Source organism: Cryptotermes secundus, unplaced genomic scaffold, assembly GCF_002891405.2.
Source record: "Cryptotermes secundus unplaced genomic scaffold, Csec_1.0 scaffold603, whole genome shotgun sequence".
Classification (NCBI taxonomy): domain Eukaryota; kingdom Metazoa; phylum Arthropoda; class Insecta; order Blattodea; family Kalotermitidae; genus Cryptotermes; species Cryptotermes secundus.
The window spans coordinates 913,872-940,381 of record NW_019721770.1 but is presented as its reverse complement, the minus strand read 5'-3'; the positions used below and the strand labels follow the sequence as shown (position 1 = coordinate 940,381).

Sequence of the window (26,510 nt, the reverse complement as noted above, 5' to 3'; positions counted from 1 at the left end):
CAGAGATCAAGGCCATTCATATCTTCTGTGATGAGAAAACACAAATCACGCAAATGTGAAAGGGACTGCAGCCTGAAATTTTCAAGGAAGCAACCCTCAAAGAAATATATCAGATCCCAATACAGGTCATAGACCTTTTCTATTTAGAAAGAAAGAAATAGAGTGAAGGAATAAGAAGAAAAGATAAAATGATAGCAGAAAGGAATAAACAGAAAGAGAAAGAGAGAAAAGAAAGGAGTGAGAGGAGAGTACAAAATAAATATAACAGACAACAAATTAAAGATAAATAGACAAAGAATTATATAATATTTGGAAGTTCACGATAATGGAGGTCCATAATTCTTCGGTTATGAAAACTTGCAGTCTGATAGGCGCTTACTGGGGTTTCGGAAGAACACAGCGTTTCCATTCACGTAATATATTCCTCCAAACATTGATATCCATCTGTGAGACTGCACGGCATCTTGATCCAGTCCCATAAGAGAAATTACTTTCGAATTAAAGAAATTTCCGAAGAAACTCTTTTTTGGATTCGTATTTCTTCTGAATATATTGTCGGGTGTTTCCTACGCAACGCGACAAGAAATTTACGTGGGTCTCGAGGACGAATATTTATTGGACGATCACTCCTTACACTCGCAACTACAAATATTCCGCTTATAGCGCCATTTGGACGTTTCTCCTTCCCTGTTACAACTCTCGTACCGCTAATCTCGCTGAAGTGTCTCCTGCTCTGTTCGAGCTCAACTGTCCTTAGTTCTCGTCGGATACAAATTCTGCTCCTGCCAAAGTCGAATACAAACTCTGCTGGTCTCAAAGTCAAAGTCAAAGGCACATTGCAACTGACCGTCGGTCAGTCTGTCTTGGTATTCGCCAAATCCGCGACCTGCGTAAATTTATTTGTCGCGTTACATAAGCAACACGTGACAATATTGTCACGTGTAGGGAGGGGTGCGTGAATATAGATGGAGTTTGGATTGGCGAATCAATTTGTTGACCACTTATACACACGACTCGGAACTACAAGCACTTAAAACGCTATCGTTCGATCTGCACACTTTACAAACCACTACAGCAGACGTTAAGCCTCAGTATTTTGTAGTCGTCCCTACAACTGAACTCATTGCTCCAACTCTCCTGGTTACAATATCTCAGCACTGACCACATAGGAAACACCATTCTGTTTTTGCATTCTTGTCCAGTGGTAAGGTCTTTACCAAGCCGTAGACCAGAAACGGTCGCGGCGTGGACCACAGAGAAAATACGGTTCTTCTATGGTTTTTGCTTGTATATCGTGGGCGTTACCTAGCAACGGCCGCTGTTTACATGGTCACTGCTTAGCGACGTATGTATACACCACATTATATTCTGTGATATGGGTTATTTTACATTTAATAAGTTGCATGCTCAAAACAGTGACTGCATCCTACAAAGGTTTGTTACAGCAGTTGATAGTTGTTCAAATTATTAGGAAGTCCTCTGTTATGCAATCCAATGGATCATAGTCATCATAAAGAAGAAACTACCCTTCATCCTTATCCTGATCTATTAATTACAGTTCGCATGCTCGCAAGGAATTCCCAGAAAAAGTATTTTTGTTTTACTTTCATAAAGTAAGGTTATTAATACTATATTTCCGTTCACATCTACGTTTTCCGAGCTGTATGTTTCTTTGAGAGAAATTTCTATATAACCTAGAAGTAGCAGGAAAGGAAGGTGGAGAAAACAAACACAAGAAGAATTCACAATTTGTGAGATTTTGTGTTTTCACGGAGGGGGGGAGGGTAGATTTTATTATTTCAATGTTTGGGTTATGATGGCGTATAGTAAGTGGCTGGTTATTGAAGTTTCAGGGAACCTTGTGGCCTCCTTCTGCAAGTAGAGGTCTGTAGCCATTGACAAAATTGCACAATGTGAGAGCCCAGAAGAACATAATCTAAAATTTCTTAATCCGTTCCATTCAACCAATATTACGATGTACTATTGGAATGTTCTTTGACTGTTATTGTTGCAACTGCCTCAGTAAAAGAAGGTGAGAGGGGAGGCTAAGGTCACACTTTCGCAAGCCTATTGCACCACTCTGCACCGTGACACCGCACTGTGCACATGCACTGTTCTTTCATGTTTCGCTTTGTCTGCGATGGATGGCAAAATCGAGCAAGGTGTCTTCATCAAGTTTTGATTGAAGCTCCGTAATCAACTACCGAAACCCTTGGAATGCTTCGTGAGGCTTTTGCAGAACATTCTTTAAGCCGGACAAAGGTTTCTGAATGACATTCACCCTTCAAGGCTGGTCGAGTGTCCATTGAAGATGATGAATGTTCAGGGCGACCAAGCACCAGAAAACGACAGAAAATGTTGACAGAATTCGAGAACTCATCTACGAAAATCGTCGCCGAATAATCCATGAGCTCGCAGACACCGTTGGAATCAGTTATGATGTTTGCCAGGATATCTTAACAGAAAATTTGAACATGCGCCGCATGGCAGCGAAGTTTATTCCCAGACTCTTGGCAAATGATTAAAGCAGCGGCGCATAAGCCGGTGTCTTGAGCTACGAGAGAAGGTTAATGAAGACCCAAATTTATCTCTAGGATCATAACGGATGACGATAGTTGGATTTCAGTTATGATGCAGAAAAGAAGGAACAATCGTCTCAGTGGAAGAGCGCACACTCACCAAGAATAAAAAAGGCGCCGCAGGTCCGGAATTCAACAAAGCGCGTGCTCATTGTCTTCTTCGACGTGAAGCGAATTGTTCGCCGTGAGTCTGTTCCTCCTAACACTGTGGTCAACTTTAACTTTTACTGTGACATTTTGAGAGGCTTGAGAGAAAATAAGTGACGAAAAAGAGGGGAAATTTGGCGCAACCACAACTGGTTCTTTCATCATGACAACACGCCCTCCCACACGTCCCTGTGTGGCTGTTGTGACTAACAACGACATGGTTATCGTTCTTCATCCTCTCTTCTCGCTGGACTTAGGCCCCTGTGATTTCGCTCTGTTTCCCAAATTTAAAATGAAACTGAAGAGACGATGTTTTGAAACGGGGTCTGACACCCAAAGGGAACCGCAAGCGGTACTCGACATTACATTTTGAAGGAGATGGTAACCGAAATTGAGTAAGTTAAGCCAGGATTTCTTTTTTTGAACTAGCCCAAGAACTTTTCTGTAGCGGTCAAACCGAGGACAATAACGCTGAACAATTTACCATGTGTGGGAGGGATGAGGAATTGATATTAATTTTTGTTGGCATAAAGCTTATGAGATCTAACATGGGGGCATAATATTAACATGAATTTAAAGTAAATAAGACATGAGGAAGTGGGTTAGATTTATCTGACTCAGGATGTGGTCCAGCACACGATACTCATGAAGAAAGGAATGAAACGTCGACTTCCATCAAAGGAAATAAATATTCTGTCTACCTGGATGACTGCAAGGGCTTCTCAAGAAGAGTATTCAGCCGTTGTTTCCCCGTATGTTCTGTCTGGACACATTCTGCGCCATTCGGTGACTCACACTGATAGCATACGAACAGTACAAATTGTAAAACTTTTTTCTCCCCGTGCTTCTGAATAAAATATTTACCTTTGGCGCACTTTCGTAGGAACCAGCACGATGTCACTACATATTTATTACCCTTGAAACACGCTCTTTTTATTCCAAATGTGAACAGATGTGCGTATAGAATAAACATCTCCCTTTCGGCTTCTTCAGACACAGAAAGATTTACTGCTGCTATGTGAAAGTAAATACGTATTATTTTAACAGAATGAAACATATATGTATGATAAAGACTTGAAGGTACATGCCAGTAGTCGTAGAATGGAGGATACATTGCAAAAACAAAGAGACGTTCGGGAATGCGCAATAAGGGAGATAGAAAATGGCATTGTCCTCTAGTTGTAAAACAAAAACAAGAACAAGATCTGGCTTACAGCACGCACATGAGGATCAGTCGGCCTGCATGTTGCTATTATTCATTTGAAGATGAGAAATGTCTACAAAACCTGAAACGCTGAGACCACTTGACATATCTAGGCGTAGATAATGTTAAAATGGGCCCCAAACAAACACGAAATGAAGGTATGAACTGAATTTGACTGGCTCTTGTGAACATTGTAATGAGACTTCTGGTATGATTTGAGGCTTTCACGGCGGTGACTATGAAGCAAGCAGTCTTCTGGGATTTGGCACCGTGTATATGTGGTGTTAACCGACGTTTCGGAGAAACGTATCGCCTCCATCTTCAGGGTAGAAAACAAAATATAAGAAATCTGCAAGCGAAGAGACCGTGAGAACCGGTAAAAACAGTCTGCTGATGGAGCCTGAAGATGGAGGCGATACGTTCCTCCGAAACGTCGGTTAACACCACATATACACGGTGCCAAATCCGAGAAGACTGCTTTCTTCAGAGATTTCTGGTGCTTGCGAATTCGGAAAATTCTTTTCCAGCTTACAGACAGCTGGTCTCTCAGTTAGAACCCCATTCCGTGGGGTTAGCTGCAGGCAAGGGTGTAGGTAGTTATTCAGAAACAAATACACTTCCAGATCAGTAGAAAAGCCCAGGGGAATTACAAACATATATTAAAACAAAATTATTACTTCGCAGGCTCTTGAGTATATGAATATAAAGGTTTAAGAATATTATACTCACATAATTTTTGTGTCAATTCTAACGGTTTCATGTCTGACTCGAGACTTAGCTGGTTAAATGGTAAGGAAGTTAAGAATGTTAACGTTTATTTTAAATAAACCTACAGTTTATGCGGTACAATGTGGGTGGCTGCTGTATTTTGAGCCTTTTAACTTTGCTCTCATTGAAGACATAAAAATGTTGTTCACTATTGTTTCAGGCGATGCTGTGTTGGATAAGAATCAATAAATTGAATTGTGTGCGATAAGTGGCCTTCAGATGACCTTAAATTGAACGGTGAAGGACTCGAGTGACTAAATATCAATTGTTCAGACCAGTTTATATAGAGCAACAAGAAGTGAACCGCTATTATTCGTCAGACAACACACCACCTTCATACACGAGTACATACAAGCAAAAAAATATGTATATATTGTGACGTGGATTGTGATTTTCTATCACAGCTTTCAACTATCAATTTGTGCTTCTAGGAGAAATTCAGTATGGCCTATAACAGGCCAAACACTCCCGCTTAATTTCTACTAAAGCTCTTTAAATTTTTATTGAATATACGTATACATATATATTTGGAGACAACAGTTAAATAACTCTATTTTGGAAAGTATAATTAAAAAAATCCACGCCTTCTGTTAACATGTGTTTGGCATTTAAGATGAGTTTTAAATATTGAGAGATTTTATATTTATTTATAATATACTGGTGCAAGTCTGAACTCTGTTTTCTTAGAAATTTTACAGTGGAAAACATTGCTTTGACATATGTACAGTATCTCTTGGGACTTAAACGTGTTGGCAACGGCTGAAATGCTTCTCGCTCGCTTTAGTAATGTGCCCCATACAAAGTCCCATCTGCAAACTACATAACCAGACTTCGTTTGATTTGATTCATCCCTGGTCACCTTAAACGGGCCAAGAAATTTCCTTCCATGTCCCTCTTGTGTTCATGTCTTTCCTACAAATAGCTCATTGGACACTAGGCATCATTTGATACGGCGTTATGAAGTAACGTTATAAACTACGTAATATATCAATTAAATATAGCAAATGCTTTTGGTACATCATGACATAAAAGTAGGAGACAGATGTTTTGAAAATGTGGCACAGGGTGTAGATTTGGGAACAACGATAACAGATCGAAACCGGATTCAGGAGGAAATTAAGAGAAGATTCAACTCAGGTAATGCTTGCTACTATTCAGTCCAGAACCTTTTGTCTTCTCGTCTGTTGTCCAAAAACATAAAAATAAAAATATACAAAACTATAATTTTGCCTGTGGTTCTGTATGGGTGTGAAAATTGGACTCTGACACTAACGGAGGAACATAGACTGAGGGTGTTTGAGAACAGGGTTTTGAGGAGAATATTTGGACCGAAAAGTGATGAAGTGACAGGAGGTCGGAAAAAACTGCATAATGAAGAGCTTCATAATTTGTACTCTTCTTCAAGTATAATTAGAATGATCAAGTCAAGGAGGATGAGGTGGGCAGGTCATGTAGCACGAATGGAGGAGAAGAGGAATGCATATAGTATATTGGTCGGAAAGCTAGAAGGAAAGAGACCACAGGCAAGACCAAGGCGTAGGTGGGTGAACAATATTGTAATGGATCTTAGAGAGATAGAATGGAATGGTATGGATTGGATTGATCTGGCTCGGAATAAGGACCAGTGGAAGGCTCTAATAAACACGGTAATGAACCTTCGGGTTCCATAAAATGCTGGGAAATTCTTCAGTAGCTGCAGAATTGTCGGTTCCTCCAGAAGGGCTCAGCTCCATGAGTAGATATGAGTAATGCTTTTGGTACAGGATCCTATAATTACTTATCTGGCCAATAATTCTGTGCTCTTAATACAATTTACAACGCAGTGAGATTAGAATGAGTAGCCCTACACCTGCTTAAAATATTAATAATTATATTAGACCGTTCTTAAACCCTTTTTGTACTACACCTGAAATATGTCAATTAAAACATAAACACTTTTTTTAATTAACTTGTTAGTTTTATAAATCGTAATACTACTAAAATAAAGCTCTCCCACTGACTCTGAATTGTTACAAGTAGTTCTGATACTCATATCTTCTCGAGAACAATTGTACATTACCATACAAATGCATTAACAAACCGCTTTAAACAAAATCATCGTGACATGATTAAGAGAAGACAAGTTTCAGCCTTAAACTCTCTTTAGTTGCATTATATATGTAAACAGACTGTATAAAGAACGGTATGGGCATTGTTCATGATTACAAGGTCTCAGCTGTTTGACAGAAACATTCTGCACTTTCCATCATAGTTAGAATTTCTTGAAATATAAAAATAACAAAGCAATATAATGAATATTAAAAAATAAAANTATTTCATATGTTATGTCTCGAATTATTTAATAATTATCATCTGTTGCTGCTATAAAATTATGTTGCCTATCTGTTACCCTCTAAAGCTAAGTGGGTACTTGCATACGGCCTGCATTTTGCCCCAAGTAGTGAATATATATTGGTTTGGTGTGTTTCAGAACAAACAGCGGTATCTTCCTGAAGTCTCAAATAATTTGTCTTTGTAATGGAGACGTGCCGGTCACGGTAGCCGAGCGGTCTAAGGCATGCACTGTCTTCGCTCGCTCGGAAGCCGAGATCGAGGGTTCGAATCCCACTCAGGGCATGGATGTTTGTATGCGTTTTTCTGTGTTTGTCTACAGGTAGAGGCCTTGCGACGAGCTGATCACTCGCCCAAAGAGACCTGCTGTCTGTGTAAGATCTAGAAAAACCGAAGTGAACGGGGTTCATGGAGGTACGCCTAGGCCCAGTGGGGCTGTAGTGCTTGGAAAAAAAATGGAGACGTAATGGGTTTGTTTCGCTAAATGTGGAAGTGATCTGGTATTTTTAGACGACTATGCTTGAAACGATTAAATATTGGTTGCATTAGAATCATCAGTGGGAAAGCCACTAGCCTACGCTTCATCAATTTCCAGTTACAGGTTTCGTGCATGTGTTTGTTATTCTATTCGAAACTCTGATGGAATTTACGTACACTTCTTATAATCAGAGAACTATTACGTTTTTGGATTTTTGCTTCGTCTAGTATACTAGAAAATAAAAAAAATGCGACGTTATGGAAAATAGATCGGTTTCCGTCCTCAGATGGGGCGTCCAACTTTTTTTTATTGCTAGTGGGGTGGGACTAAGTCCCTTGTACTGCGGCCACTTCTGGCCTATTGTACCAGAGGGGTCCAAATTAGTAGCTATCCTCCCTCCTTCAGCTGAGGAAGGAAAGAGATCTAGTCTCCGTAACGTCGTGTTTTCTCTTTTCTAGAATACCAGACGATAGAAGTCCCAAAATCTAGTAATTATGAGTGTCATACACCATCGTCAGAACCGTTTAGAATCTACTTCTTGTAATATTGCCAAGTTTGTACTTGAAATCTTGTCGCTGGTTACAATATGTTAGTGTATTCGGCTGCTCAGTGGAAAAAGAACGTAGATGAAGAGTGTTTAATAGCAGAATTCTGAGAAGATTTGAACAAAGCGAGGAGAAGAAGTAGGTGGATGGAAGATTCTGTAGGCTAATGAATAACTTCACGTATATTTTACGCTTCATCAAATAGAATCAAAACTGTAAAACCAATTGGGATGAGGCGAGAACGCATGGGGACGTACACATAAAAAACCATACAAAATTTTGGTCGACGAAAGTAAAGAGAAAGAAAAAATTGGAAGGCATAGGGCATAGATTGAAAGAAAATATTAAAAAGGAACTTACATAAGTAGGATTGAAGAGTGTTAATTAGATAATTTAGGTCAGGTTAGGGATCAGCGATCGGCTTTTGTGTAAAAGGTAAAGAAATTTGGAAAGTTAAACACTTCTGTCCAGTGTGACTAGTGAAGATTTTTCTTATTTCAATTATTTATGCCCTTACATGTTTCGGTCTTCAGAGACCATCATCAGAGGGACACCTTTACATCAATACAGTTGGATCTTCACCAGTCACACTAGACGGAACTGTTTAAATTTTCATGATATTGTTAGTGCGACGGACCAGAATGAAGGAAATAAAAAAACTTGGGTTACTTTAAAAGGTGTGTAATTGCTTGAATAGCTCAGAGACTAGGTTTTGCAAGAGGGGCTCTGCTGAATGAAATTATTTAGTTATCTAGTACCTGGTTCCTACATGTGTAACATAAGGTCCGTTAAAATTTCAAGGGATAATTATAGTGCACATGCAACAATTTTGCCTGTCAAATGTAGCTTCGTAAATAGAACTCAAGGTAAATAATTTGTAAAATTCTAGAAATGTAGCTACATATAGGTTATAGTATAGCTATAACCGCTATGCTATTATACTTGACTTGATAAGACAACAATAACGCACTAAATGCCGGTGGTAAGTATGAGTACGCTACAAAGCCTTCCCAGCAAAGATGGACACTGCAATACCGAATCAAGCGAACTTTCAACTGCCGTATACTGCTGCCATCTTCTGTCCCTACTTTTTCATAACTACCAATCCCGACTGCTAACGTAAATAGCGACAGAATACCTAACCTAATTTATTATAAATGTAAAAGAAGGTAAAGCTATCCTTGTATCAGGCAGCGGAGGCCCATAACGTTGTGAGACGCCGAGGCTGCAACAGTTTATAGACAATGGGCTCACAGATGGCTGTGAGGTTGTCAGCATTACGTGCTGGCCGCCCTTTCGCCGTACAGTTAGTACATAACTTGGACATTATTGGCAGTGTCTCTGCAAGTTCCCCCCAGCCAAAATTCCAAGCGAGTCTACTACTTTAATCCCAAAATTTGCGGTATTTACATAAATCGCGCAGTTGATAAATGTCTGACATATTACAAGGTGTCATATTCCAAAACAACTGCAATCTGCACTCTCACGATCACTGTGGAAACTTAAATTCCTGTTTCTAGCTTAGTAAATGAAAAATTTTGTTCTTTTCTTATTTGTGATAATTCCATTTTCATAGGTGCCCAGAGAGCTTAATTCACGGCTGCTGATCATGATATCCCACTTTCAAAATGGTTCCCTTTCAAATAAATATGACTAATTAACATGATAAGAAAGTGATATCATCGACAGAGTGTTTCTTGAATATCAGCAGTCGTTGAGCTGCTCAAGAAATGCCTCGTCTTGTGTGCTACTGGAAAATACATAACCACATGCGCAACAGCCCTCCATAACGAGAAAGAGGAATTCAGCCCACATTCTCACACCCCGTCTTAATTTCCCCTCATTCCTACGCCTCAAGCATCTTCTTCTGGAGTCGTCCGACAAGTATTTTAATGATACCAATATGGATAGAAATTAAATTTTGGAGATGTCTTTATTATTGGCCAGAAGGAATCGCTTGCGAAAAGAAAGAGAGAAATAATGTTATGCAGAGGAGAATAAAGTGACGATATGGATAAACAGAGTGGGAGATAATAGACGGAAAGAGCAACTATTTCACTGAATACCATCTGGAAAGGGGGTGGGCGGTGGACTAAAACACTGTTGTTTAAAGTATGTAATTATTCCAAGAGTACATTTACTTTTCTCCTCCTTAAGTTAACAAATTTGTTCAGAAAGATAACCGAAATTAAATTTAGCGCACTTTCGCAAAAAGAGAAAACAGAAAATTTCATTTGGAACTTCAGTTATTTCCAAACTGTTGTTCGCGATGTGCTTTGTATACACAAATTATTTTTCCTTTTCTCAGTCGAAACGGTCTTCTAGCCTTTGAAAACTTGGAGTAACGTTTATTAGACCCACTAATATTTCGAAATGACGTCTAATGATTTCCGGAATAGAACATTTTAAATGTTCTATCCGTTTTTATATTTGGAATTATTTCTTATTTTGTTGCGAACAACTTTAAACCCGAAGAATTTTATCTTATGATACAAGGCGGTTCTCTCGCTAGGAAACCAAAACATTCCTCAATAACTTCATTGTTATATGGTTCCCTATGAAAACTGACATGTACGAAGCTCGAGTCTATAGAAGCTTACTTTCAACAAGATTTCGCAACGTGCCACACATCTAATGCAAGCATGATGGAAATTGAAAGTTATTTCGGTGAGCGATTAATTTCGAAAAATCTGTGGCCGCCAAGATCACCAGACCTGACGCCACCTGATTTCTTCTTGTGGGGTTTACTGAATGGTCGTGTATACAGCGATAAGCCCCGAAAAATTGACGCCCTCAAAGAAACTTATGGTAGGAGGTTGCTACCATTACCGATATCACATTACCAGATGTCTTCACCAATTTGCAGACTCGCATACAAAAGTCTTTGGATGCTGGAGGGGGTCATTTTTAGCACATGTTCTAGACAGATCTTGTTTTGCAACATACAGGGTAAGTACGTGTCAATTTTCATAGGGAACTGTACAAAAAGAAGTAAAAAGATGTTGAGGAATGTTTGGGTTTCCTAGCGAGAGAATCACCATGTAAAAACAGCGTGTAGTCCATTGAAGTTCAACAGACGTTTCGGAAGAATATGTCTCCTCCACAGAATTCTTGTTACTTGCTTCATGCTGATTTCTTGCTTGGCTTATCCTGCGAACCTGAAGATGGAGGATACATTTCTGTCTGGAGCATCGGTTAAATTTCAACGGGCTACACAACTTCATATATCCCAGAAAATAGAAGTGTTCAATGTCACCTCAAATCCTACTTATTTAAATCTTCACGTCCTTATTCATCACATCCATCTTGGCATGGCCTGTAGCACTTCTTTAAAGTGCACTTTATAAATTAACAGAAGAAACTCTTCCTTACCGGTTTTCTTCTGATAACTGCATGGTCATTCAGCTGGCTAATATATTTCCTGCATTTAGGTAATCCGAAGGTCTATCACTGAATTAGCAAAAATCAATCATTGGATTCTGAGTCAGCTAAATTCAATAAACACCTTAAAGTTAAACTTTAATACTGCCCTGCCTTATAAAGTTAGATCCTGGAAGATATCTGTTCCATTACAAGAAAATTATTTTCCAGCTGTCATTCTCTGTTTAAGGAGTTTCCATGGAATCTAAATTGGACATCGTCTATATTTTCATCGGTTACACAAATGGAGTTGACGTCATAGCTTTCGTTCAGTTTCTTTACTTTCTTCGCCTGCAAACTTGCACGGCCCGTGGCTCTTAGTGCACGGTGTACGTATATTACACTCCCTTCTTTCAATTAATGTAAGTAGCCAGCTCTACCCAAGCATGAATTTTCCGAGACTGCGGTAGTCAAATGGAACATTATGTTGTCTGTTTTCGGGAATAAATAAAATACCTCAATCACTAGACATATTAAATAAATCTGAACCACCTACCCAGAATGAATAACTGCCAGGACTTGAATGAAACAAGATAACTTACATATGACTTATTTTTATTATTTATTAAAACAATATTTGGCAGCCCTTGAGAAACATTGGTTTGAAATATTAACAATAAAATTATTTATTCTGATAGATTAATACAATAATATTACACTTGTATTAAACACGTTCACATTTATCATACCACAGTTTTGAATTGCTTGAAACAATTATATTGCCACAGAATTTAAATAGCAGCCCTCTGGACTTTGACACCTTGTACTCTGCTAGGTGGATACCAACACTTTCGAGGAACCTGCCTCGTCAATCATCAGGGTATCAACATTCACAGTCCCAATGGAGACAGTATTTTCGACGGAAAAGTTGGTACTCAGCTGATGAAGTACATCCATTCATAAACTATAATGCAACATCACAATCTGAATCTTGGCCACAGTGAGAACATCAGCCCTCATAAGTTTTCACTATACAGTTATTTTCTTATTAACTTCATTTAACATAGCAGTCAACATGGCCACAAACAATTTTACTTTGGCAGAGGGGAGTTAACCCGACGGTGGTTACTACACCTCTCCATATTCTCCGCATCCAAAGTTGAAATCATGACCATAGGATAGGCTGTCATGGCAGAAGTTTCGTCGTTTTGCTCAGTTTCTCAATGTTTATGCCAAGAGTGTCTTAAAATATACCACGACAATTTCCTGTAACGTTCCCTTCATATCGCAATGCATAATCATGCTGCTGTTTCTCATTCAGTGCTTCATAGCTTGAATGGTGTCCTTATTCGTATTTAAGCAAGAAGTAATTTAGCAGGAATAAGAGGTGTGTGTTGGTTTGTTAGTCAACTCGTAATTCTATAGTCATGTGTTATTGGTAGATACTGGTTAATATAGCGAAAGTATACACACTAATATTTTGTAACCACCTCGTCTGTGGTTACCATGCTGTCGTGACGAGAGACGTCAATATGGCGGACAACATATCCTTGGCTGGATAGGACGACGGCCATGGCAAGAAATCATCACAACAGCATTAGAAGTAAGACATAATCCCATAGCAATGATTGTGACATAGAAAACAATGAATATTTTTGTATTCTGAGACTTCGTGTAGTTTGGTATAAATGTACCAATATCTGGAGGTTCCCGTTGCCTTCATCTTCGGGTTTGAAGGTAAAGGCCATAGGTTTCTCCGAAGCGTTATTGTCCATCCATACATGTACAAAGTCTGACAATAAAGTTCGCGAACTAGCCACTGTGCTTGCCGTGGCAGGTGGACAGAAAAATCAGTATGGTACGATGACATTGGCATATTAGAGTTTCACAGATGTGTTGTTGTTGACCTATGGTAGTCTCTTTCTAAGTGCCGTCTCGGGGATGTCGGAACTTGAATTAGAGCACTGTCTCTGAGGGAGGTTTTAGCTAGTAAAGAAATAACTGTGATGGAACACCCTCCCTATTCACCCTATCTAGCCCCCAGTGACATTTTTCTGTTCCATAAGATAAAGGAATTATTGAGAGGAAGCCATTTTGGTGATTTTGATGACACCAGGAGTACGACAGCAGCGCTGAAGGTAATTCCCCCAAACCAGTTCCAGAATTCTTTTTAAGGGTGAACTAGGAGCTAGTATTGATGCGCAGCATTCCAAAGGAAGTACTTTGAAGGCGACCACAGAGATAATCAACAATGAGATCTGTAGCAATTTTACCGCGATGAGTTCTCGAACTTTATTGTCACACCACGTACATGTTTTCATCCCAGAAGATCCTATTAATCTTCATAATCAACGTGTTCCGACAAGGAACGTTTGGTCAGAAAGTATCAGGCCTACGTGAACCGTGATATGATTCACTGAATACGCCAGAGTGTTTCACTACTCTCTCTGTTCTTTTATATCTACAGGCTCTCCCATATATTCCATTATCTGTTTCCGGGGCAGAAGGTCAAAACTGACGATAGTGTGGAAGAAGCCATGGACAATGGTTTAAACAATAAAATCTGCCTTCTATACACTCAGTTTGTACAGCCGGTGTTGCTTATACGGGAGCTACATTATCAAGACAGGAATTACACCCAAAGCGACAATATGAAACAAAATAGCGTTGTACCTCTACCAAAATATTATTTCAGCCTTCATCCATATTCCCCAGAAATTCATGTGATAACATAATGCGATTGTTGTCTATTGGTGTGTGACGTCATGTGGGGAGGCAGATAGGTACCAACATTTCAGAGAGCCCCGCTGCCTCCATTTTCAGGATAGAAGTCACCTCACTCTTTCCACCCTGACAATGGATGCAGGTAGTTTCTCCGAAAAGATGGTATATATCTACTAAACTACGTGGGGTCACATCCAAGAACATAATTCTAATATTCCTAGCTCATGAAAATTGTATTTTTCTATAAAATTATGTGGATGTTTTGACCACGAAACACCAATAGACTTTATACTTAATTTGTGAATAGATGTTTGTTTTAATTTTATACAGTAACTTCCTCTCTCATTACCTCTTAAAATTTCGCTACTTGCGATCAAAATATTAGGCCTGTGATAAAATCTTCACTTTGGGTTTGTTACTTCTTCCGTTAGTTAACGGCGTTATTTCATCAGCTCAATACGTAAGTAACGTGCCTAGTAAATCATGACTTTCATTTCCATTTAAAACACCTGCTATACTTTTATTAATGTTGCCGTTTTGAAAATCTGTTGGAACGTTAATAAAAGTATAGCAGATGTTTAAAATGAAAATGAAAGTCATGATTTACTAGTACTTTTCTAAAGAAGTGGGACATTGTTAAACAAAAATATTTAAATTACGTGTATATACAAATATTCTTACATATATGAGTTGATCAAATTAAATCCAGTTGGGGCTTGTTCTTGGCCAGGGAGTAGAAACCGTTAAAAATAGTGCTCATGGGCATTGAGGCAGGCATCACACTGAATCACCAGCCGAAGGATCCCCTGCGCAAAGAACGCCTTGTGCTGTTGGCGGAACCACTGCTTTACGGAGTCCTTGGCGTCTTCTTGTGATGGCACAAGTGAATGGGTTTCATTTGAAGAACCCCCAATTGCTAATAGTATTCATCATTAGCAGAGATTTTAAAGTCTCAGACAGTATGAGTATGGGCAGAATCCAGGTTCTTGACCTACGATATTAATTTCGAAAGTAAACGAAAAAATGCTATCGCTTTTTCTTCACAATAATTACCATGGCCCCTGTGTAAACTGGTATATGTTGCACTCTTCATTGAATACTTAATGACATGTAAGTAACAAAACTCGAGGGTACAGTGACACGGCTAGTAAACTGCATCCAAAATAACTTTGAGCGTGAGTCTTCCTCGGAGACTTAAGTAAATTTTTATATTTGAATTACATATTTATTAGTTTATATTTTAAAATTATTATGGTAACCAAAACTGCCTATTGGAAATATTGAATATAACAAACCTTTTCTTCCGTAAGGTTGCCAGCTCAGGGTATGAAATGCCTTTGAATATGTTTTAGAGAAAAAACAGAAGAGCTTCCCGAGTGATGGAATTATAGTGAACATTAAACTATGACCATGCTAAACCATATTTGCTGAAGTAACCAAGAGCAGGCGTTTTTTCCTTGGCACTATAGCCCCAGTGGGCCTAGGCCTACCTCCATGAACTTCTCCGTTCACTTCGGTTTTTCTAGATCTTACACATTCGGTAGGACTCCTTATGCGGGTGATCAGCTCATCGCAAGTCCTCTACCTGTACACAAACACAGAAAAACGCACACACACAAACTAAACATCCATGCCATGAGTGGGATTCGAACCCACGATCCCGGTTTCCAAGTAAGCGAAGTCAGTACATGCCAGAGCAGGCGGTTAGCAAGAGAAAATATTTCAAAGAAAAACTTGATTGTGGACTACAAAGTACTTATTTGCTGTCAACAGTTGAATTACTTTAAACCTTAAAACACAATAGTATCCATAAACACTATATGCTTTAACATGAAAAAATATGCGTTTTGCCCGAAGATTGTATTTATGAGTTTTGTGATTCTCTGCATAAACAATTATTACTTCCCTAAGCAGCACTAATACACGCATATTGGGTTCTGTAATGGATATCAAGCTTATTCTCTGTGAGGTAGGAACAAATCTATTGAACAATATTTCAAACAATTGAAAATATTAAGGAACTTCAAAATGGAACAGAAATAACATGGCTATCAGTTCATAGGGTTAACGCAATAATACAGAAGAAGTTTCAAGGACTGGTACAATAGAGCCGACGGAAGTAAATTCTATTTGGTTTTTGCAACTATGCCGTAAAATGTTATGAATTTCAACAGCCTTCAGCACTTATAGGAGGAGGTATGAAGAGTATCCAAAAAACTTAGGCGACTTCAAGAAGACTTGTAGCATTTCCGACTCATGGTGTCCGCTGCAATATCGCGGAATTTAAATATAAATGACTTTAAATCCCTTACACGTTTACAGACTTAAGTTCGACCTTTCTTTATTGCATCCCTCCCCTGAATACACAATAGTCCCACACGTGTCGAGAGTATGCAACAGATTTTTTGTTACTAGATAATTTTATAACCTATTTATTCGAGTCTCTTATGCCTTTCAAATTAAAGTATAGTACGTTTCATCACTTAGAAACATTCGATCGAATTTGTTGGTTAGAAGATCTGCCAATCGTAAGGCCTCTTCTAGTTCGGGACAAAATTGCTAAATGCGGGTACATGTCCACGCCCCGAAATTGATTTGAAATCCAAAGCCAAAATGTTGGAGCAGATCTTAACCTATTGATCCTTTGATGATTGAAAAAATAAGACTAAAACTTAATGGAGCACTTTCCAATGGAGAATTTGGAGAGCGAAGGTCCAAAGACACATTCTTAACCTCGTCACTAGACGGAAGTAAATAAAGACATTCACGCTCCGGCAGCTTTGTCCCTAGGGAAGTGTCCTCGGTATGTATTGGATAGGAGGCTGGTTGGGCAGAGCCGATTTTCACACAATGGTGCAGAAGAGAAACTCTCTGCCTCTGCCTATAATCGAAGCCTGGTCACGAAATCAATATCAGAATAGCAGAAAACTTTGATCTTCCAAATAATATGACTCCACTTTTAGTTTATAGAGACAGGAACTTCACAAGTGCATCGTAAATGAGTCTGGGATTGATGGTACCGTCTGCCGTGTATCGGACGCCTCGGAGACTCCCGTCGTCATGGCTGACAACACCATATTCACCTACGATGAATCCATCTGGTGTTCGTTCCTCCACTTGATATTTGCGGAAGTTTCTGCCCTCAACCACATACCCGAATTTGGAGTTAGGATCTTGTGACTGTTCGTGTTGAGCATTGAAATCCCCCACGGTACTGTCTTCAGGGGCCGTCACTACCGGTAGCTGAACCCCGTGAGCTCTTCCGTGCGTCATTACACTCACAGCCTCCTCCACTTCATAATTTTTTTCCGGGGTAGCGTAAATCTTCTCAGGCGAACCGTGGTTCTGTTCTGCAATCTCGTAGTTTTTTTCTGGAGGCTCTTGATGAGCGCCGTAACTCATGTGAGCGCGGTTGGTTTCTTCTTGCAATTGGTGACCTGCGTTTTGAGTGTCAATATTAGCGTTTCCTTGTGAATTACTTGTTTGATAATTGCTCTTCATTTTCATACTGCTGTCTCCCGCCGTCTTGAAGACACTCGTAACTTGCCCATAACCCTGGCGCTGCGGTTGTTTTGCAACTACTCTGCGTTGTACTGTCTCGGCTACAGAAACAGCAGGTCTGTGGTAACTAGGCGGTTCGCTGTGGAACTGAACTCTGCTGCCAGATGTAGCTGTGGAGACACTAGTATGATAACGCACGGGAGATGATTGTGGATTTGACGGCACTTCAGTTGGACGACGAAAGGGTAAAACACTCTGTCGAGACTGAACGTTGGAGGAGGAGCTTTCCTGATGAACAGAAATTATTGAAGAAGAAGGCGAGGCTTCTTCTACGCTGAACTGACTGCGCTGGATGGCTGTCGCAGCTGGCTGTTCCTCTGTCACCAACGAAATGCTCCCAGCTGAAGGACCATGAGCTCCTCTGTCAGTGTTATGCGAAAAAGAATCGAGGAAGTTATTAAAAAAGCGTCTATTATTGCGATCATATTTACTGTCTTGCGCTGCACCGAGAGCAACTGACGATGATATGCGAACCGAGACTACCTTGTGAGTCTGATCCTCTTTCCCATTCTCTTCGGTTGTTTCCAAGCTTGGAAAATCTGCAGTCTTATTTCCTTCGCTGAGAGTTGGATTCATGCTGAATGCTTTGTTCTCAACAGGAACCTTGCTTATTGAAGAGTATTTACTATTAGTTTCAGATTCTTTGTGTGAGAGGATGTTACTGTTGTTCGGAAATGCAAACATGTCCTCCAGTCCAAAAGTAAAGGAGTTAGAATTGTCAGAGAAAGTCATAATATTTGACGACGGCGTAAAGGAAATGTTGCTTTCATATCTTTCTTTATTGTGTTCAAAATCTATTTTTTCTGAGGAAGATTTAGGAGCAGAGTCAGTCCTCTTACTATTGGCATCTACTGACTCAACGTCTACAATTCTAGTATTCGTGCCGTCCAATGAGGAATTTGGAAGCGGTGATTCTTGAGCTTCAGTATTAAGTGTATGTGTCTCAAACGCTTCAGTTGTGGACAAATCTGCATAACCTGTAGAGATCTCGTCCATTCTATCCTCTTCAGTTCCCTCATGGAAATTAATCGGTAGGATGGACGAGGAGTCGCCAAATATTTCTGCTGGTAATGAGGTACTGTCATTTAGTGAAGTTAAAGTGTCAAGCACAGTAGTTTCCTCAATGTAAGACCCTTCAGAAGTGAAGGAGTCGATGTGTTTGTCGAAGTTTCGGCTTCTGTTGACGGCCCGCGATCTTGGAATCGAGGCTCCGATGAAGACGGATAGGAAGTCAGTCCCAGAGATGAGGTCATCGCTTCGGGCAGACTTGGCAATTGTCTGCCTGGCGAAAGGAAGCCCCAGGACTGGATGAAGCAGTAGCGAGCAGAGAGTCTGCAACAAAAATAATTCGCTGTACTCACTGCCTGTATCTTCAGGACATGATATTATACTCTGAATAAGGATGCAATATATTTCTATGGAATGTTGCTGGAAGTTATATGTTAGCTGGAAGTTTCAGGTTAGAAGTCCTAGCTGTAACAGCTCAGCACCTACAATAATTAAGCTATGGGCTTGATGACTGAGGGTTTCATGTTCTATTCTCGGCAGTGGAAATTTTTCTCTTATACGGAAGGTTCGGACCTGCTCTCGAACCCACAAAGCCTCCCATGCAGCGACTAATGGAGCAAAACTTTCTGCGGGGGTAAAGCGGTCGGGGCCTAGGGATGAACATTTGCCTTCAACTAATGCAGAGATCATAAATGGTGAAGCTGCAACTTGAAACTTCCATTATAGTAGGGATGCTAAGTAAAGTAGAAGAATATTTTTATCTTGCTGATACCATGTTGCTGGAGCGGTATGTACCTATGCAACGCTTTCAAATACGTGTGAAATTGCACGGTGTCATAACCTATAAGACCACAACACGAACTTTTATCGTCGTTAAAGTTCAAATTTCTTGGTATATGGCATTTACGAGCATTCTTGCAGTTCCCTCTTCAGTTGAAAATACATGCTACGTCTATCTGTTCTGTGTAGCCCGCTAGATAAATCCTTAACGTAAGTAAGTAAAGGTATCCCTAACAAGCCTTGAGGGCCCATAGGATTGTGAGATATTGAGGCTCCCACATTTTCTAGATAATCGGCTCAAAGATGGCGGTGAGGTTGTCAGCCTTACGCGCCGGCCGCCCGTTACCCCCAGGAATATTCCTGATACTCATTTCTGTTAGAGTCTGAGTCGACTCTAGGGCCATAGTGCGGCTGGAAGGATTAGGTCAATTAAGAAAATCCACCTCATCGGGATTCGATCCAGCTACCTTCCGGCTTGTAGTATAGTGCCTCAACCAACTACGCTACCGGGTGTCCCATAGATAAATTCTTAAAGCCCTCCCGTGACGGTACTAAACTGCCACAAGAGTTTCTAACTCCACCCTAGAGCACTGGCAATCCAGGTACCTCACCTTGAAACTTCATCACACCGTATTCAAGAATGTTCCAAGTAAAAGTTGTAGACCTCAATGACGTCTGTTTCATATGTCACATGCACGCGTTTCCTCCATGCCCCTCGTCCGTTGTGTGAATTCGATAGATTAACAAGCGTGTGATGCAAGTCGAGGGTCACGTGGGCCGGTACCAGTAAAGATGATATTCGCTGGACAATACTCCATGTCGAGTTGATGAAACCAAATTCAATAGAATTCTGTCAAATTCGAAGATGAGACATGTCATTTCTCTTGAATCATTAGGATAATGAGTGCAAGGCACTAGTAAAATATGTAGATGTTGCGTCGGATTTCCTCAAAGCATTAAGCTATGGAGCCAGAAAGAAAACGTTGCTAGTTGAGCACTTTCCTGACGCAGGCAACAATATCAGAATTGCAGCTTCTATCATAATAGGGGAAAATAGTCATTGATAGGCAACAGCTTGGTAAAAAAACTTTTCGCTTCAGCACGAGGAAACAATAGGGAGTCCACTGCTAAGCAGGGGCGAGGTAAATAAACTTCATCAAAAAACAGGCTGTGCTCTCCTTTGGGTCCGTGCAAAGTGGTTGTGCACACATAAAGTCTGTTTTTACTAGACGTTTCCTGGTAAAGGATTTTAGCACAGTAACTCTAACAGTCTCACTGAATTACACACTCCAAATATCATTGTAACTACAGCACACATAAAGTCTGTTTTTACTAGACGTTTCCTGGTAAAGGATTTTAACACAATAACTATAACAGTCTCACTGAATTACACACTCCAATTATCACTGTAACTACAACACTCATAAAGTCTTCTGTCTTAACTAGACGTATTCTGGTAAGGGATTTTAACACTCTCCTCTTACGTCCTTACTGTAGGGCAGTAAGTCTTCTCTTCATAGCCCGACTTTCAAAGGACTAACTTCTAACCTTGTTCCTTGCTTATAACATTTCGGCACTGTCAACAGAATACACACGTCCTCTACTCTTGTAGTTCAACAGTTGTTTGTTAAAAATCTGATGCCTAGCAACGGCTGTTATCTTGTCGTTTGCTGCGCGGTCATTTCCTACGAACAGATATATACGCCACGATATAACAGGACGAGAAGTGCATGTAGCAAACATGTGAATGATCATATGCGCGTAAAATTTTGGTCTTAACTTTGAAGGAACAGACATCTTTGAAGACGTAGAGAGAATGATAACATAGAAACTAACATTAACAGAGATATTGTAGGTGAGTATGGATTGGATTCAAAATAGGGTCTAGTGGCGAGCTTTTGCGAACACTGTAATGAACCCTCCATACTAAAAGAGGCGGAATTTCTTCAATAGCTGAACTAATATTAGACTCATATGGAGAACTGGGAGTCGGTTAGTTAAAAATGCTGAAAGTTTCACCACCAATTTGTGCTTCTCACCTAATTTCGCCACGATGCATAAATTAACAAGAACGAAGTAAGTAGGTCACCCAACACCCAAGGGTGAAAGAATATATAAATTAACAACTGGGTCGAATAGCTCGACGGAAGATATTATGTTTGGGACATATTAATATTACATGATGATAGCTTTGAAATTATTTATAACATTAATATCAAAAATATCTTAAAACAAACGTCCAAGAAGTGAACTACACTCAACTGACTCAGGTCCTGTTGTCGACTTTCCTTAACACGGCGATGAACTCTGGTTTGCATGAAGGCGTCCAGTGTTCTAATCTCCTGAAGGACTATCAAGTGTTTAAGTGTGACACCTACCTAACCCCATGGAGTAGAATCTTCATTCAGAAGCTTAGAGTGGTTCAACTGTTCAAGAAACATAGAGTAATGTTGTATTTTAGCATCCTGTTGCACCGATTCGCGTTCATGATGTGTACGAGCGGCCTCCGTAGTCTAGGGGTAACGTTCCCACCTCATGACTCAAGGTACGCGGGTTCAAACCCAGCGGAGGTCGTGGAATTTTTAAGGGCGGAAAAATTCAGGGAACAAGTCCTCCGGGAGGGACTTTAAGCCGTGGGTCCCGTGTCGTAGATTTACGACACGTAAAAGATCCTCGTGTCTCTAGGAGACCTCTGGTAGATGGGGGAAATATCAGGTACCGACGGCCGACCTCGTTGGCTGAACGGGGCTGATAGCACGCACCAATACCAGTAGGGTATGGGTACAGTAGAATTTAAAGGGGGAGGCACAATGGAGCAATAACTGCTCTAAGTGCATGGGGAAACCCACCCCCTCTAATAATAATAATAATAATAATAATAATAATAATAATAATAATGCTCATGTATTGACCGTCTTCTAGTGCACACAATCTCACTTGTCACTTCACTACATGTTTCGGCATCACTGTGCCATCCTCAGGTGTGTTATTTACGTTAAACTATTGCACTGCTCGCCATCATGTGTCGTTTATAAAATTATTTAAAATGTATATTCATCATGTATTATAATAAAATTTATATATTAAAATTTGTTAAGATTTATCATCTTATACGTCGTATATCAATCTTCCGCTATGGGAGTCGTTCTTCCTATATTTTGTGTATACTGTGTCTTGTGATGTGTCCTACTTTGTGGCTGCGTGCAGCCAAAAAAGTGGGATTTTTGGTGGACAAAGTGGTGCTGGGGCAGGTTTTCTCTGAAAACTTCGGTTTCCCCTGAAAACTTCGGTTTCCCCTGCCAATCTTCATTTCACCAATTGCTCCACAATCACCCTCACCTATAGTCTGGGGCTGGTACAATAGGCCAGAAGTGGCCGCAGTACAAGGGACTTAGTCCCACCTCACTAGCAATAAAAGACAAATAATAATAATAATTTCATTAACATAAATCAATAATGCAGACAAGTAAACAAGTAATAATGTCCACAAACATAATATTCCTCCTTTGCTCTCCGTAACAATCAGGAAAGTTTTTGACCTCTTTGGCGATCATTACTATTTCAAGAGAGACCCTAGGCTGTGGAGCTAGTAAATTCGTTAGTTTCTCCGTCAGTTATTTAGTCAGATGTGTTACAATTTATTGACATATTAAATTATACAGTTATTTGCGTCGTTACTTAAGCGGCTTCCTATTCAGTTACTTGCCCGGGTAAACTAGCAGTAGACATTTCACCTTGTAAATCTTCAAATGAGCAACACGAATCTTGATTAGAGCATGTTCGTTCACAAGGTAGATTCATGTACGATTAGCTGCTGCAGTCAAGTGTCTTCATTTGTCTGCATTCAAGTCCAAGACCAGTGTGACTTATCTGGTATGAGGACAAGTCACGACCCGAAGAAACATGCAGGACGGTAACCGCATTGCGAAAAAGTTGCCCTCATCATTACGGTCCTCAATGAAGACAACGTGACTGCCACCAGACGTCTGAGACGTTTCGGAGTCCAGCTACGAGAGGATTAGACCATAACAGGCACATCTGCTGAACCTCCCTCTGCGAAACCTCATCGCGTGAGTAAACCTATTTCTTTAATAAGTTTGGAAAATTTATATACTTCGTAATGAAGTATATTAAATTATCAACAGCTTTATTTTATTTAAATTTATTTTCGGTCCTCTATAAAACTTCATTAAATATTTTATACATAAGACAAATTATATGTATTACCTTTAATACAGTGGATATTACTGTGGGTCAGTATAGTTGGAAGTCAGAATTATCCAGCAAATTTTAGTCAGAATTTCAGACATTGAATTTTAAGAAACATGTTCAACGGTCACAGAGAGGGCGAAGACGAACAAACATGGCCTGCGCGTCAGTTTGTTGGTGTCTCTTTGTAAAAATGCACAACTATGCGTCTAAATCTTCAATATGCCTACACGGTACTGCACTTCATATGAGCTAAAACGTGTAGTTATCCCTTAGATTCCTCAAAACTGGTCTGGGGCTGCCACCAATCCCTCATGCAACAAGCCAAACATAACAGAGTTCAGCTGATGTGGGTGCCAGGCCATGAGGGTATTGTAGGGAGTGAAACGGCAGATAAACTGGCAAGAGCAGGACCTGATCATCTGTTCATAGGACCTGTATCAGCTTGCGGCATCCCAATTTGAGTTGCCAAGAAAGCGATCAGGGATTGGAAGAACAGAAATCACACACAAATCACTGGGAATCCACAACTGGACTCAAACAGGCAAAGGAATTTAAACCAGGGCCCTCTGACAGAAGAACGAAGGATCTGTTGAAATTAACAGAGACTAATAAAATGGATGGTAGGACTATTTACAGGATACTGTCACCTAAAAGGACACGTTCTTGAACTGGGGTTGACAGATGACCCCACTCGTGAAAGGTGCCTAGGAGAAGGTGAATCAGCCACACACATTCTGAGTGAATGTGAGGCCATAGCTTACTTAAGATTTCGTCACCTGGGCCATAATTTTTGAACTAAGTGACTACTATGACGTCCCCATAAATAAAGTCCTATATTTCATTCGAAGTGAAGGATTAATGAAAGATTAATGAAAAGGAGAAATACAATAGATCAGTGATGGTTGTGGTACAAGGGCCGGATTATTATGGCCACACATCCATTCATTCACTTATTCACATCCCTGAGCTTAAGTGGTGATTTGGTTATGGAAGTAATCTTCCTCACATTAATAACCTTACTAATACAGTGATACGAGTGGTCAGTGTCACTTTAATCCACTTTAATCCTAAGGAAACATCCTTCTATTATCATTTCATAGGTGGGTGAAGTGCTCTAGGGCCAGCATAAAAGCGTTTTCTAAGAGAGCTTTTTCTGCTCATTCCAGGAATCGAAACTGTATTACTTGTCCTTAACCTATTCGTTGACTGAGCTGCCACGGATAATCAATATTAACTAAAACCGATGAAATGTATACATCCACTTAATACTGAAAGTAAAGAAGTGAAGTACATTGCACGCGATTTGTATGTACCGACAGACATTGTTGATCATGTACTTCTTTTGGCTTATTTTAGACTTCACCCATCGATCACCAGTGATTGAGACTAGCTCTTGCTAAGGGGCCCAACTGAGTAGGTTTATTCTTCCCTATCCACCTGAAGACGGAGGCAGATCCAGTCTCCGAAACGTCGTATTTTTTTTTGTCTTTTATATACCAGACGATGGGTGAAGTCCAAAATAAGCCAAGAGAAGTACAGTATACACCATCGTCAGAATCCTTTCAAGTCTATTGTTGATCATATTAGCTGCCTTTTGGCTACAATTTGGTTATTTATGTGTTTAAGCTGATGTTCATAAATGCCTCGCATTCCATTAGAGACATTCATTCATAGATCTCTACGAACCTACGAGGTGTAAAAGGATTTAGACGTTTACAATTCTACTAAGCTATGTCTCTACAGTCCTTTGTCGAACCTTGGCCTCTTTTGAGTTCCTCAATCCCATACACAGTCGGTAGGACTCCTTCGACAGCGGATCAGCCCGTCGCAAGGATTCTGACTACAGACAGAATAAATGCACACAGACATCCATGCCTCGAGTGGTATTCAAAACCATGAGCCCAGTTTTCGAGCGGAGGAAGACTATTTATGCTTTAGATGGTGCGGCCATTGTGATCGGCTGTTTACAATTCTATTACATAAAAAATTAATTTAAGGAAAGAATAAGTGTACTACTCCAGAGATATCAAGGAATATACACAGGACGTCTGAGCTAAACGTGTTAGAAAATACCCATTTAGACGAGAAGAAAGTAGATGAGAGAATTACATCATGGCAGAACATAGGAAAATAGGTTTTGTGGAGATTGGAATTGGATTACATTTGTTCAGCATAGAGTCTAATGGCGAGATTTATATATTAGCTGTGTTGAAACTTTGTGATCCGCTTCTCGAGCGCTATAAGACAAAGGATACCGCCCTTCCTCCTCAGTTGGTCTGGCGAAGCTTCCAAACCGACCAAATTTATTTATGTAATACATTTGCAAACAATACGAATGATAATCTGGTTTAAATCCATTCATGAAAGCGATGGCGGCGGGTGCTGCTGCTGCTGCTGCTGCTAAGTGCTGTGTGGGAAGCTGGGGCAAGGGACAGGAGGAGACAACATGGATAAAACCCCCGCGAACTGTTTGCACCAGACCGTCCTTGAACTCAGGACTGCTATAAGCCACTGGACTGTCGTCTGTAGCTGGCTTCGTCGCGTACAGATCTGTACTGAATATATAAAGGGATGGATCTGAATCTATATCCCATAAATTCCTTGCTTAAAATTATGTGCAGACATAGATGTCTGGAGTAAAAATTGCAGCAACCGACAATATTTCACTTTAACGTTGTTTTTCTAGAAACCAGAAAACTTAAGATATTTAATTCATAACGTAACACGATCTCGTATGCTCTCTTTCGTTTCATTGGAGTCTTGTTCAGAGCTAGAGACAATGAAAGGGCGTAAGCACGAAGGTATAATAATTT

At 40.1% G+C, this 26,510-nt stretch overlaps 1 protein-coding gene across 1 annotated transcript in view; it reads right to left on the bottom strand.

Annotated features, from left to right (window-relative positions):
• Window positions 1-15,734: 15,734 nt before the first annotated feature.
• Window positions 15,735-26,510, bottom strand: part of LOC111875753 — a 117,487-nt gene continuing 106,711 nt past the window's right edge. Inside the window, exon 2 of the mRNA XM_023872251.1 lies at window positions 15,735-19,029. Within this exon, the coding sequence (XP_023728019.1) occupies window positions 17,101-19,029 (1,929 nt within the window). The 3' untranslated portion in view covers window positions 15,735-17,100. The remainder of the gene's footprint in view (window positions 19,030-26,510) is intronic.